At 48.5% G+C, this 12848-nt stretch overlaps 1 protein-coding gene across 2 annotated transcripts; it reads right to left on the reverse strand.

Annotated features, from left to right (window-relative positions):
* TRAFD1 (TRAF-type zinc finger domain containing 1) lies at window positions 1-9476 on the reverse strand. Of its 2 annotated transcripts, none has more exons than XM_066979364.1 (12): window positions 9452-9476; window positions 8821-8884; window positions 7625-7760; window positions 7498-7551; window positions 6103-6517; window positions 4527-4790; window positions 3634-3704; window positions 3221-3436; window positions 2143-2275; window positions 1544-1853; window positions 1090-1162; window positions 1-731 (listed from the first exon to the last, which is right to left on the reverse strand). In XM_066979364.1, exons 2-12 carry the CDS (start codon window positions 8868-8870, stop codon window positions 687-689), a joined length of 1767 nt encoding a protein of 588 aa, XP_066835465.1. In that variant the 5' UTR covers window positions 8871-8884; window positions 9452-9476; the 3' UTR covers window positions 1-686. The 2 variants fall into 2 exon arrangements, with proteins under 2 accessions (XP_066835465.1, XP_047929708.1); XM_048073751.2 differs by lacking the exon at window positions 9452-9476 and adding an exon at window positions 9165-9295.
* Between the last annotated feature and the right edge of the window lie 3372 nt (window positions 9477-12848).

Below are 12848 nucleotides of genomic sequence, written 5' to 3' on the forward strand. Positions count from 1 at the left end.
TTTCAGGATATCATTAGATAAAATTTATTACAAGGAGTTTAAAAAGCACTGACTAATACAGCATTAAAAAGCATTTCACCGCGCCAGCCCGGGATCAGAGCTCAGCCGCCACAGAACTCGGCGTTCCCCCAGCTAACGAACCTTCGCTAACGAACCGGGACCCCACACAGCCCCCACCACAGCACAAGGCCCCAGCACGAAGCTGCTGTGCGCCATCCCCCGCGCCTTTCGGACAAGGGGCTCTCAGCCCTAAGCCCCCCTCGTCCCCTACCGCATCCTGGCTGGGAGCTCGCTGTGGTTGTCTTCATACAGCGCTGCTGTCTGCGGAATAACGAGCACAGGAGCGGCAAGAAACATGCTTACAGAAAGGGCGAAGAAATTCTCCTTCAGAAGGTGTTGCAAAAAGCCCTATGGAAACACGGATGATGGGGTTCCCTAGGCAGAAGCCCGTCAGCAAACACGCAGCTTGGGATGTTGCTTAGTGTAGATCACAGAAGTAAAAACCTGTAGTATACTCTCACAAATTAAAAATACATATAAAATGATCACTGCCCATAAAAATTTAAATTCATATAAAGTCTTCAATGACATGGCAACGTAGCAATTACTTGCGCTCAGATAAATAAGTACTATAGTGCATAGTAAGAGTGCGTAGAGTGCTAGGCATGGTTTTCATACGCGGTAGATCACTTGTCCTCCAGATAACCAAACTCAGGGCTTTGGGGCTTTGCCTAAAGGAGAGGTGAAAAAAAAACATGCTATTTTCAAAGAGTACTGGATAAAAAGCAATGGGTAAAACCCTCACTGCAGCAGAAAGGACTGCGAGTAGCTCCTCAGCCTGGCACAATCCCCACAGCAGGAGGCAGGTGGATGGCTCCCCTCGGCACCAACTTGGGGGATAACCACCAGGAAACATCCTCTCTTCCTAACCAGTCCCACCCAACAGGATGAGCCAAGCATGCCGCAAGCAAATCACCAGCTCGTTAACACATCCCTACACTGAAAGACTGTAGAGCTGGCTGCTGAGGTACTCTGAAACAGAAGCCTCGAGAGCACAGAGCAGAGCACCACTCGCCCTGGCCGCCTTACCTTCACATTCCTGCTCCTCAAGCCGCCCGGCACATCAGACAGCCCCAGGCTCCTCCCTCCTTCATTTCTGATGCTGCAGAGGAAGAACAGGGACACTTTCAGAGGAAGCAAGCTTACTGACTTGTGCTCTCACTGCCAAATAAGCACAGTCTCTTCCCACCAGGGCATCTAGAAGCTCTAGGGAGAAGCCCTTAATCCTCCTGTATCTTAACAGTTATTTCTGTAGCAGAAGACCCAAGCCCTCTATTCAATTGCCTTTACACACCTCAGTGATACACGTGTGCTGCAAGAAAAAACTAACAAAAACATAAGAAAAACCACTCAGGCTACTTATAAAACAAGCTGGATTAAGCAGCAAAGAAAGTAGGCATCCATGAAGGCATCACAAAATTTTTTTATATTTATGGCAGCTGCTTGAAACAGTTTTCAGCACCTCAGCAAACAAAGGCGTTACCTGGGGCGGGTTGGAGAAGTACCGGAGAAGCCGGACGTGAAGGCTTCCGAACGGAAATTCGGGCTCGGCCTCACGCGTGGCGCTGTCCCGCCAGGTTCGCCTGCACCTCTGCTCTTCTGCCTCCCCTCGTTCCCGGCCACCTTCCTCGGCTTCCCCCTCGCGTTCAGAGCCTCACTGGCTCTCGCCGTTCCCAACGAGGTCGGTGGCGCGTTCCTGGCGTTTGCCGCGTTACTCAGCGACCTGGTCCCTCGCGCAGGGTAACTGAGCCTCTGCTGCCTGAAGCCTTCTATGCACTGAGGAGAAACATCTCCTGAGAGGACAGCAAGAGAGCGCTTTAGGAACAGGAAATGCAACATTCATCCAGACGGCAAAATAAGACCTCACTTCCAGTCCAGCAGCTTAAGGCTCAAGAGCTGCGAGGATACTGAATTTCAGAGATTTAATCCTTCCTGCATAAAACTAGAACAATGGGAGGTGATTGAAGACTTTAACGCTTTGGAGACAGAAAAAGATAACGTCTACTCAGCTCGGAACACAAACAGCGCTCCTGCAAGTATAAAGGAAAGCAACATGCATAAAGATCTGTGTGTCACCCACACCTTGATGCCTGATTCGCCTCCGAACCAGCTCTGGCGATTCCCTTCTCTCTCTGTTGTCTTGAGGAGAGGCCGACTGCTGCGACGGAAAGCTGTCTGCTGGGCTGGCTGTGGCTGGGCGCAAGTCACATTGATCCTGGAGCAAACCACAGGGATTTAAGTGACGGCTCGTTCAAATTTATTCTTGTAAAAACATCGCAACGCATCACCCTCCAAAAGCACTAAGGCTGTCAGGGGGTTGGCTTTAGGAAGAGGCACACGCTGGCTTGTTGTGGGAGAGAAGGTGTGGGGGTCATGCAGCGTAGGAAAAGCTGCTCACTACTATCGGACCTGAGGAAAAATGGACCTGGCAGCACCAGCCAGCCCTGCTGAACAGAACCACCCCGCAACGCGGGGCCTCGCTGCCAACCGACCGGTGACCATCTGGCCTGTTACTGGGCCTTCTGAATGAGCACTAAAGCACCGAGCGGCCTACTTGGCACCTGTCCATCATTCTTAAAAAGCAGCAGCAGTTCCAGCAGTACCAGAGCTGGTATTCTTTCTGTAGTAGAAGCATCAGGCAGCAACATACGGAGGAAGCTGAATACCCTGAAAAGCAATCGGCGGCACCCACCACTTCATAAAGGCACCGCTTTTCTCTCAGGCCCAGCTTCAGCCACATTCCTGCTTTCACCCTTACTCTCTACATCTTACCCTCCAAGGCATTTCTCCACTTCCCAGACTTGCAGTCTGTGTCGTCTCCTTCCTCTCTTACCTACCCCACAGGTAGGCTTGCACGCCTCTCCCCCCTTAGCTTCGATTCACACGTCCTGGTTTCAGCCCAACTTCTACACATAAGCCAAACATGCTGTGCAATTTCAGGGCCTTCCGTTTCCATATGAGCTTTCAAAGTGATTGTTCCTTTTTCAGTAAGAGCCCCAGCACACCACAACAGATCAGACGGAACCAAGAGGCTTCGGGAAGACCTGATACAGGGCACAGTTGCACTGATTCCTGAAACGTCCCACCCCCAGAGGCACAGCACTTGGAATACTTCTTGAACGACTACACGCAGCAGAACGGATCGAGTTCTGTTTGTTACCTGATGATGGAAGAGGATCTCCTCTTCTAGTTGGATGCCACAAAACTCACAGGGAATGATGATGTTTGCTTCTGCCTGGACAGCTTGGTGCTGGGGCGAATAAACAGACCTACAGCTTTTGGAACCAAGATCTTGCAGCCCGTCACATTTCCGTGGGTTTGGAGAGGAACTTCTTTTACTGAACGAGGCAAAGGCACTTGCTGGGTTACAACCTGTCTGTTAGGCAATGAAAACAGAAAAGTTAGCTACCACGCTTAGCATATACGGGTTTTAAAAATCATGCTATGCGAAGATAAAATTGCTAGGCTTCTGAGAGTATCACCGAGCGAACACTGCGCCCTTGTTCGGTCACAGTAACAGACAAAAGGCTCAGCTGCAAGTCCCTGGATACAGCACAAAGAGAAGTACTACACCTGATGAAGGATCAGATCTTCAGCAGGGTAGAGCTCCTCACAAAACTCACACGGCAACATGATCTCGTCACCTGCAAAGTAACGACAGTTATATCCTCTGCCACAAAAAAGCCAGCTGTAGTCGGATCAACTCAACTTCAGAATCCCTGAGCTCCGTTGTGCCACAGGACGGCAGCCAGAGCAAACGCTAAGGAAAACGTTGCTCTAGTCCCACTTGCTGAATTTCACGAGCAAGTTTCGCATCGCCCAGAGTCAGAACAATCTTTTGGGGTCAGAAATATGTCAAATGGTTTGGTACAAAAGCGTATTACCACCTCGGGTAAATCCTTCAGCACCATTTTTCCTTTCAAAATAAATCAGCACTTCAGGACTCGCCCAGGTCTCCCTTCCCTGTCACCTAAAATTGCTATAAATCTCTCACCGCTTTCTGTTTCTAAAAGTCACCCGAGAACAACATCGAGTTGGGTACACAAGCGCTTCATTTGGAACTGAAGGCGCTTCTGCATCCCTGGAATAGCATCACCCCCTTTCCCTTTACTGTTCCAAACTGTTCTGATTTGAAAAGAATTTCTGGGTGAACATAGCAAGACCAAAGATCCAGTACAGCTTTTATTTCTTCTTCCCTTGCTGTCTTTAGTTTCTTTCAAAGAGGCATTACTATTTTTGAGGAAGCAGAAGAGAAAATCTAAGGAAGAAAAAAAGTCTAGAATACAGTCTTCATGGAGCATCTAATCTCCTATGCATTAGATATCTAAAAATGATTTAGAGGGAGTCTCAAAGACTCATTTGGATGTTTTAAAGACGTCAATAGACGATCTTTGACACTGAACCCAAGAACTCTCTCTCCCCTCCCTCAAACTTTAAGGGAAAAAACAAACAGCATTTATACTTACTTTTTATGTGGTTTGAAGTGCTAAGAGACAATAAAGAGTCACAAGAAAAGATATTTGAGTTGTCTGTTTCATCAGGGCAGGCAGGTGGCACAGACTCTTTGGTGTAGTAGTGTTCCCAGAAGTCACTGTGGATTTCCGCAGCAGCATCGTTGTGAGGATTCTCATTTTGCAGGCTAAGGGCCAGCATGTAGTCTAAATTGGCGTTCCGCTCTCCACAGAGTGAGTTAGTGTTTTTATTTCTCTCCCACTGCTCCAGTTCATGCTCTTCAAAACATAAATATCATAAATTTTAGAGAACGTTAAGCCTGCAACAAGCAGGTCACTTAAGTACGTTAGACTAGTTCTACCAAGAGCGTTTCGCATGTGGACACTCAAGGCTTCAAAGCCTAGGACACTCCTTGTATCAACTGGGAGGAGGAAGGAAAACAGCCATCCTATTTTTGTTTGTAACAAGCAGATAAAGGGGGGCAAAAGAAAGCTGTTCCTCTTACATCAAGAGCTCAGGTAAGGCCTGAGCCTAGGCATGATGGGAGCTAAATGAGGTCACTGGGGAAAGCTCTGTAACCTACCCTCAGTTGTAACGCTGTGGTCCAGGCCTTTTCTTCAAGATACGGGTGGGGAAACTAACTCCTCCTGATACTGCATTTGACAGCAGGGGGGATTATACACGTACAAAATAAAAATCCCCAAAATGTTTCCTGCTAGTAAAGTTACGCTGAAAACAGCCGTGTTCAGAACAGCACCCAAGACGGAGCTGATGGTGTCCAAAGAAAGGCTACGCTCCTCCCCTACACCACCATATTTCCAATATCGCTGGCATTTCACTCGTCCTGATTACACCAGAATTTTACACAAAGCTTACACGTGCATAAAAATCCTAATTGTGAGCACAGCTTGGGATTCAACACGAGTTGACAAGCTACAGCGCTCCACGCCTTTAGCTTCATGAACTAAGCCCAGAAGTTATTTCTACAAGCCAGGCAGCCCTCTACAGCCGACTGTAATTTAGTGTTCTGCAGTGTTAAACCCTCCGAGCGGCCCACGACACAAAGCAGAGCGCGCATTCAGCAGAGAGCTCGTGGAAGGGGCATGTCTGAAACGTGACAGGCCCCTCGGCACGTGGAGGTAGGAGATTAGAGGCTTAGGAGCGAGCAGAGGCATTTCTACCAGTCTCAGCTACGTCCAGACAGGCTGTTACCGCAGAGACGCTGCGCACTAGGTGTGTGAACCCGCACACAGATCTTACCTACCCTTCTACTTAAGTGAAGAAGAGGCAGCTGCTAAATAAAAATTGACAGAATTTGCAGTGAGCAAACAACTCCGATTTCATTTTTTAAGCTAGATACTTTCTGAGCAATAGAAGAGGCAGCGCATTGGGCTTTCACACCAGGTATCTCAGCACTCCTCCGTCCAGGAGGCTTACACATTTGCAGTTCTGTTCCACAGCAAAACAGTAGCGTCACATTGCCTCCGCAGCTTCCATGACTAAGTATTTTCTCATGAATCAGTTACAAAACTTTTTACTTGGGTCAGCTGTCAAATTAGAAGCAAACGGTTACTCCCATCTACACCTTACCTTGACTTTGACTTCTTTGTACTGCTGAAACATTTCTTCTCCTCATGTCCTTAATTGTTTTGTCTCCTACACAGCTGCTATAGATCTGCCTTTCCAGCACCCTGGGCATTCTCCACAAAGGCCCGGGGTAGTTATCTGATCTTAGCTGGTTTCTAATGTCTCGAAGGGCGCGCAAATGCGCGTCCGCATCCTCGTCCTCAAAGCGAGGCACTGTTCTGCTTACTCTTGCTTGTTTCACCTCCTTCCCACAGACTCGAGGGTGCTCTTTCAGATCTTTTACCATTACGTTAAGACCGCACCCACTACATATCTCAGTCCTAGCTCCACAGTAACTTTCATGATCCTGAAGCTTATTGAAAGTTAGCTGGATGTCACAATGCTGGCAGACTGCAGGACGCAAAGGGCACGCTGATGCCTAAAAAAAGAAAGAGAGATTATTCTTCACACGTGGAAAACTGAGGCAGAGCTGGGGGAGGTTCTCAGTTCGCCGGAGAGCTGAGCAGCCTATTGTTTCTTTATCCAGATACAAAGCTACACCAAAGAGCGGCCTGAAATAAGATACTACGTGAGAAATAAAAGAACAGCACGTTGTATAACCTGTGTACTCATAAAGATGCCAGCTGAAGCACTCCGAATATTCAGAATATGGCCTAAATCTGTAATGCTTGAACAGCAGATTCGCACAGTGCTTCTTGAAGCTAGAGTTAGACGTGGTACTGACAACCAGCACTAGCCACATTTCACTGAGGACAGCTAAAACAAAACGTGTTATTGTGTTATACTGGGGAGCAGATTTACAGCACGTTTACTACACGCACACTTGCGGGATGAACTACTTCCAGTCCTCTGGACTGGACGCATCTTCAAAGAAAGTAATTTCTTCCTCACCAATAAGCAGACCTGCAGGACACTTCCAGAATTATCTTTAAATGAGCCCAGAGGAAGGTGAAATACCAAAATATATACCAAGATTGACTGTGGCAGCAGAGAACTGGATTCAGTAACTCGAAAATACCGCTGTGTCCTATTTCAGTTTATTTTGCAAGTTTTTTAAAAGTCTGTTTGGACACAACAACGTATCAAAACTCACACAGTGACAGCAATAGAGACAGAAATGCCTAACGTAAATGGAATGAAAAAAAAGTTAGTTGTAGCCTGTACTTCTGAAGTATCACGCCATTTTTCATCTTAATCACTAAAAAGGACAAAAATACCACTTTGATAGGAAGGCTTAAGCCGTTTCCCACCACATTCTTTCAAAGCGCGTGAATTTAGAAAGCGTGGTTAAATAAAAGTGATGCATAAATCGCCGGTTGGAATCCAGGTCTTTGCTTTCCACTGCTTGGAAATACCAGAGTATAGTTCCAAGTGTCCGTAATTATAAAGTGCACCAACCTCATGATCCTCCAAGAGGCTTTTTTCTACCTTCATGCTACACTTGCAGGTAACCTGCAATAAAGAGATCTCATTACATTAACTGCCGCGGAAATCAGCAGCTTTAGGGGAGAACTGCGTTCGTCACCTGCACGTGTTCCGACTCGATGTGGTTCTTCATTTCAGACTTGGGGATCGAGTCACTGCAGTAGCGGCACACTTCGAGGTTTCTGCTACAGTGGATTTCATGAATGGTGAAATTAGGAACGGGAATGTCCTTTTTGCTGTGAGAAGGATCACAGAGGTTAGGTTTCAGAAAACACACTGACAACAACTTTAAGCTTTTATTCAAAAAGCTGTCGTACAATTTTTTCTTTATAAGATTTCATAGTTTATAGAACCAAGCTACTAAAAAGAAAGATGAGCCCAACCAGACTTCCAGGTTCCTACATAATCAGGATATGAATGTATTTAACGTGCAAACGTCACAACTTATCTTACGCGTGAAAATTCATGGCGGATTAGTTTCTGTACGTGAAAGATAAATTTTACAGCATATAGAAGTTACCACCGCGTTTGAGTTAATAGATTTATCTGAGAAAATAAAAGTTTCTTCCTGAAAAGAAAGGCATAGCTTCTCGTAGCTCGGCAACGAGAAGTCCAACACTGAAAAAAAATTCAGTAACTGATTCTGTTGTGCTGGATCTTTACCGTTACAGCCTACTGCTTTGTACCTTTCCCTGCCACAAGGACAAAACGCTACATCTGATCACTCTTCTCCCCTGCCAGGCCCCAGGAAGCAAACAGCCTGGCAAAGCAACAAAGTCCAGCAGCGGTGCCTAAGCTGCACATAACTTCTGGCAACCAAACCAGATGGACACTGCAAGAAACTGTGCAGATTCCAATGTCCTCTTCGGAAAAAAAAAAATGTGATGTTTATTTGCTGGCATTTAAGATGCAACTTCTGAAATGGCACCATTATCAATAAAAGTATTACCAACGCTGGAGCTTGTAAGGAAAGATAACTTATCAAAGCAAAACAACTGCCGCTTCACATGCACCTACTGATTTATTTATTTTTTTTACATCTTTGCTTCTGAGCCACACAACTGTTAAGAAAAACTTCAGGCCGCGCACTTCACAAACACCTCACTGCCAACCAAGCCTCCCTTTTTATCCGAACGCCTCGGTTTCTGCCCAGGTGCGTCAGGAGGGCGAGTAACGGCTGGGCAAACCGCTCTGTGACACGTTAACGGCTGAAGAGAGAACCCGAAGCCCGGCACCTCTCCCAGCCTGGACTCCCCGCTGCCTCCCGGCACCCCGCCGCCCGGTTCCGTTTCTTACCAGTTGCCGCACAGCCGGGTTTCCCCCTCCGGCACCGCAGCCGTGGCCATTTTGGGGGCGAGAGCTGAAGGAGAGGCTCGGTCAGCGGCCCCAACACAACCCAGCGGCCCGCACCGCGCCCCGGGGCCGCCACCGCCGCCCGCTCCCCTCAGGCCCCGCTGCCCCCCGCAGCCCCCGATGCCCCCCACAGCCGCCGGCCCCGAGCCCGCCGGGTGCTGGGGGCTTCGTCCCCGCTCCCCAAAGCGCCTCAGCGGCCCCCGACGGCTCCTTGCCCTCAGCGGGGGGCGAGATCCCAATCCCCCCCCCCCCCAGCCCCTCAGGGCCCGGCGCCCCCCGCCCCTCACCCGGCTCCTCCGCCAGCCGCCGCTACCGGGCCCGGCCCCGCGCTTCCGACCGGCCCCGCCGCGCCCGCCTCCCGCCTTCCCATTGGCTGGCGGCAAGCCCCCGCCGCCAGCTGATTGGTTTAGTTGGGTGCCGGTCACTACTCGAACGGCCCTCGGTGCTGATTGGCTGGCGGAGACGTCACCGGGCTGAGGGCTCCGCCCCCCCGTGGGGATTTGAAGTTTGGCCCCGCCCCGCCGGGCCCCGGCCTGAGGGGATGGGGGGGGGGCCTCACCTCACCTTACCTTACCTCAGGGCCCGCGGGCCTCGCACCTCGAGCAATCCGGCTCTGTGTATAAATAAATAAATATATATAAACATATAAACATATGTATAAACAAAATACATGTTTACACACGTGCCCCTTCCAAAACCAGCTCGCTCTTGTACCAAAGCCAGCCCCACCACGGCTCCCCAGCCACCTCAGTGGCGGTGCAGCAGGAGTTCATTGCTTCCAGAGGTTTTGCCTTCCTAAACCTAAACCCTGGCTCCTCTCACATCTAATATCTGCTGCGGAGCCGTTCCTGCGGCCTCTCCTGGCGCCTCTCCAAACCGAGCGCCTCATTCTTGAGCAAAATGCATAAAAACCGGACCTGTCCCCGATGGGCCAAAGGGCTGTGAAACGGCCGGTGGTACCTCACCTAATCAATCGCAGCACCGTAGCATATTCTGAATTCCAGGATCAAACGCTGAGCAAAAGAAATCAAACTCCTTGACAGGTCTTCATGTTAAGCTTCAGGAAAATTGCAGGTAACCAAGCATGACCGTGTAACAGGCTACGGAGCAAAATACAGCACAGCACTTAAAAGGGTGCAGTGACAATTTTGAAAAAGGCTACGCTATAAAATTCATAACCTTCACTACTTTGAAGCCCCGATTTTTCACTTTGATGCCTTTTTAGGCGCCAATAAACCTTAACAATGTATTTTCTCGCTTTTTTATTCTATTCCCTCCTGTACTGGGTTTGGGAGGGAATCTGTACCTCACAAGGGAAGCTAACTGCATTTAAGATGCATCAAGAGAGTGTTTTCAAAGCATATCCTCAAGCAAACCAATGCCTCTGTCTCAAGGCACAAGGAAGAGACGAGCAGACCACGTGAACACCACACATGTTTGGGCATTGAAGTTCTGCATTTTGTCAGAAGGCATCCAGAAGTGTTTTTTCCACATGAAGTTATCGAGGAAAATCCCTCTCCCACACAGCACGCAAGGTGCGATGTCTGGAGGGTAAGCACACAGCTGAACTTTGCGGGCACAAGGTTTTGGGAGACCAGGAAAGGATCTTGTGGATGGGTGCCTGGGGGAAAGCACCGTGGGAGCCACCCCGCCAGCACAAGTTAATCCCCTGCAAGACTTGCCTTCAATAGGGAAGTGAAGCAACCTCTGGTCAAACCCAGCTTTAACTTAAAAATGCTTGCTAACAAGTGCTGCTAATTGTGTAATCATCTAAAAGGAATCCAACTTCCCCAAACAAGTGCAACCACTGACAAACTTCCCTGCTCCTGCTTGCAGCCCTCATCTGATGAGGCACTGTCTTGAGAACAAAAGGTCACCGAGGCATTATAAGCCCTTGAAATAAAGGAACTGGCTTGTGCAGATTTCTGTGTATTATTTGTTTTTCCTTCCCCAAGTAAAACATCTGTTTTCTGAAAAGTGCTTTAAACTAAGCAAGTCCACATCACGGACTCTTACCAAAATTCCCCAGACTGGATGAATTTCTCACAGAGTGTCGTTCCTATGACTTGATTGTCAATGTTTGACTTCCGATTACCAGTCTCTTGACTAAATGGTGAATTTCTCTATTAATTCCATTAAAAATTAGCAGGAAAGAATGTTGGTAAACACTTAGGGCATCCTAATCTCCCACATCACATTCTCCTCAGTGGAAAAGTTGGACCCCTCTGTGAAACTGAGTTTCTGGTTTCAAAAAAAATACCTCCCATATTTACAAAGGAAAAAGTCCAACATCTTTACTATGGCCTCAAGATAGGCCAGCGTTCTTAAAATTTTGAGAAAAACAAAAAGCATCAGTTTTGGCACTGTCTCACAGGTATACCACATCTGTGCCAGGCTCTTCAGGGAGCCTGGCAGAGGCCATCAGGAGAGCGCGGCCCCCCAGGCTCTGCGTTCGGGGACATGGGACGTGCTGGGAGGGTGCGACACGCAGCTGCAGATGGCACAAATTTCAGCACTGACAAGCAGATGCAAGTTAATCACATTAATAACCCAGCCAGGATCAGTCATTGCTCCCCGAGTAATGCCTCACCTTGCCTTTTCTAAAGCCTAAAGCAAACACGAGCCTGAGCTCCCAAAAGAATGGTGCTGAGTTTCTGTGAGTAACAGCAGGAAGAAAGGGAGCTGGTGATCTGTGCTGGAAAAGGTCTCTGCAAAAGCGAGCTTTGCAATCTACAGGCAGTTAATACAGAAGAACGAAAAAGAAGCAAATAGTCACTATAATTTTTTCGAGAAATGATAATTACATCAAGTAAAAATTACAAAATGAGTTTCGCAAGAAACTAAGGATTGAACATTAAATTGAACAGAACAATAACTCCTGACAGTAGTTCTACTTGTATACATTGTCACTGCATCCATCAAGAAATGGGCGCTCACGCAAAGCTAACCATGTATTTTTGCATCCACAAATACTACCTAATGAGCACAGATGCAGAGAGTTTATCTAATTCGGTGTTTGTTCTCAGCTGTCAGTCAAACTTGTAATAGGTAAGGGAAAAAAGATTACCTAGAGGATGACATCCGTCTTTACACTCCTTTCTCCCTATGTGAAAGAACACATACTTTGTCTTCACCGCATTCAAGATGCAGGCAGATAGAAGATGAGTAATGACTAATAGACCCAATCAGCTGTAAATACCACAGAGAGTTTAAGTTATGAAGCCAAATTACAACTCCACTTACACAATGTTTTACAGGTTTTTGGTGTCCAGTTGGTATCTATCACTCCTGTTCTTCCGGCACTAGTTAGACACATCTTGCAATACAGTATTAAATTATTCCCATAGGTTCCTACTAAAGGAAAAGTATGCCTGCTATCTTAGGAATTGCTGACTCCTTGCCAAGACGCATGCTAGGGTCTGTGCATAGCGTGGCCGAGTGCTGCTCACAAAGGACACACGTGCTGCTTGTTCTCAGCTTCTCCCACCAACACTCGGCCTGGCAGGGAGCAACTTGAAGCCACGAGGCGCGCAGCGAGTGTGCAAAAAGCGCTGCCGAGCGCAGCGGGACCAGCCGGAGCACACGAACTAAACAAAACGAACTAAATAAAATCCAGCCCGACCCCCCCTGCTCCCACAGAGGCTCGCGGTTCGGCGCAGTCCGGGTGAATTTTCACTCAGGTCACCGGGCAGCCTCCACGAGCCCTACCTACACGCCCCAAAACCAAAGGGCACGGCAATTTTGCGACCGAAAAAAAAAAAAAAACCAAAAAAAAACAAAGCGGGGCAAAAAAACCCACAGGCAACGGAGAGCGGGAGGCTGCAGGGGGCACGCCAGGGCGGTCCCGGGGGAGCCACCTGCCTCTGCCCAGGCGTGCTGGCGGCAGGGAAGGGAAGGGAACGGACGGGAAGGGAAGGCCGAGGCACCCCCGGCGGCTCGGCAGCCCCCTGAGGAGCCGCCGTGTGGCGGCG

The sequence above is a fragment of the Anser cygnoides genome, chromosome 17 (assembly GCF_040182565.1).
Source record: "Anser cygnoides isolate HZ-2024a breed goose chromosome 17, Taihu_goose_T2T_genome, whole genome shotgun sequence".
NCBI classification, from domain to species: domain Eukaryota; kingdom Metazoa; phylum Chordata; class Aves; order Anseriformes; family Anatidae; genus Anser; species Anser cygnoides.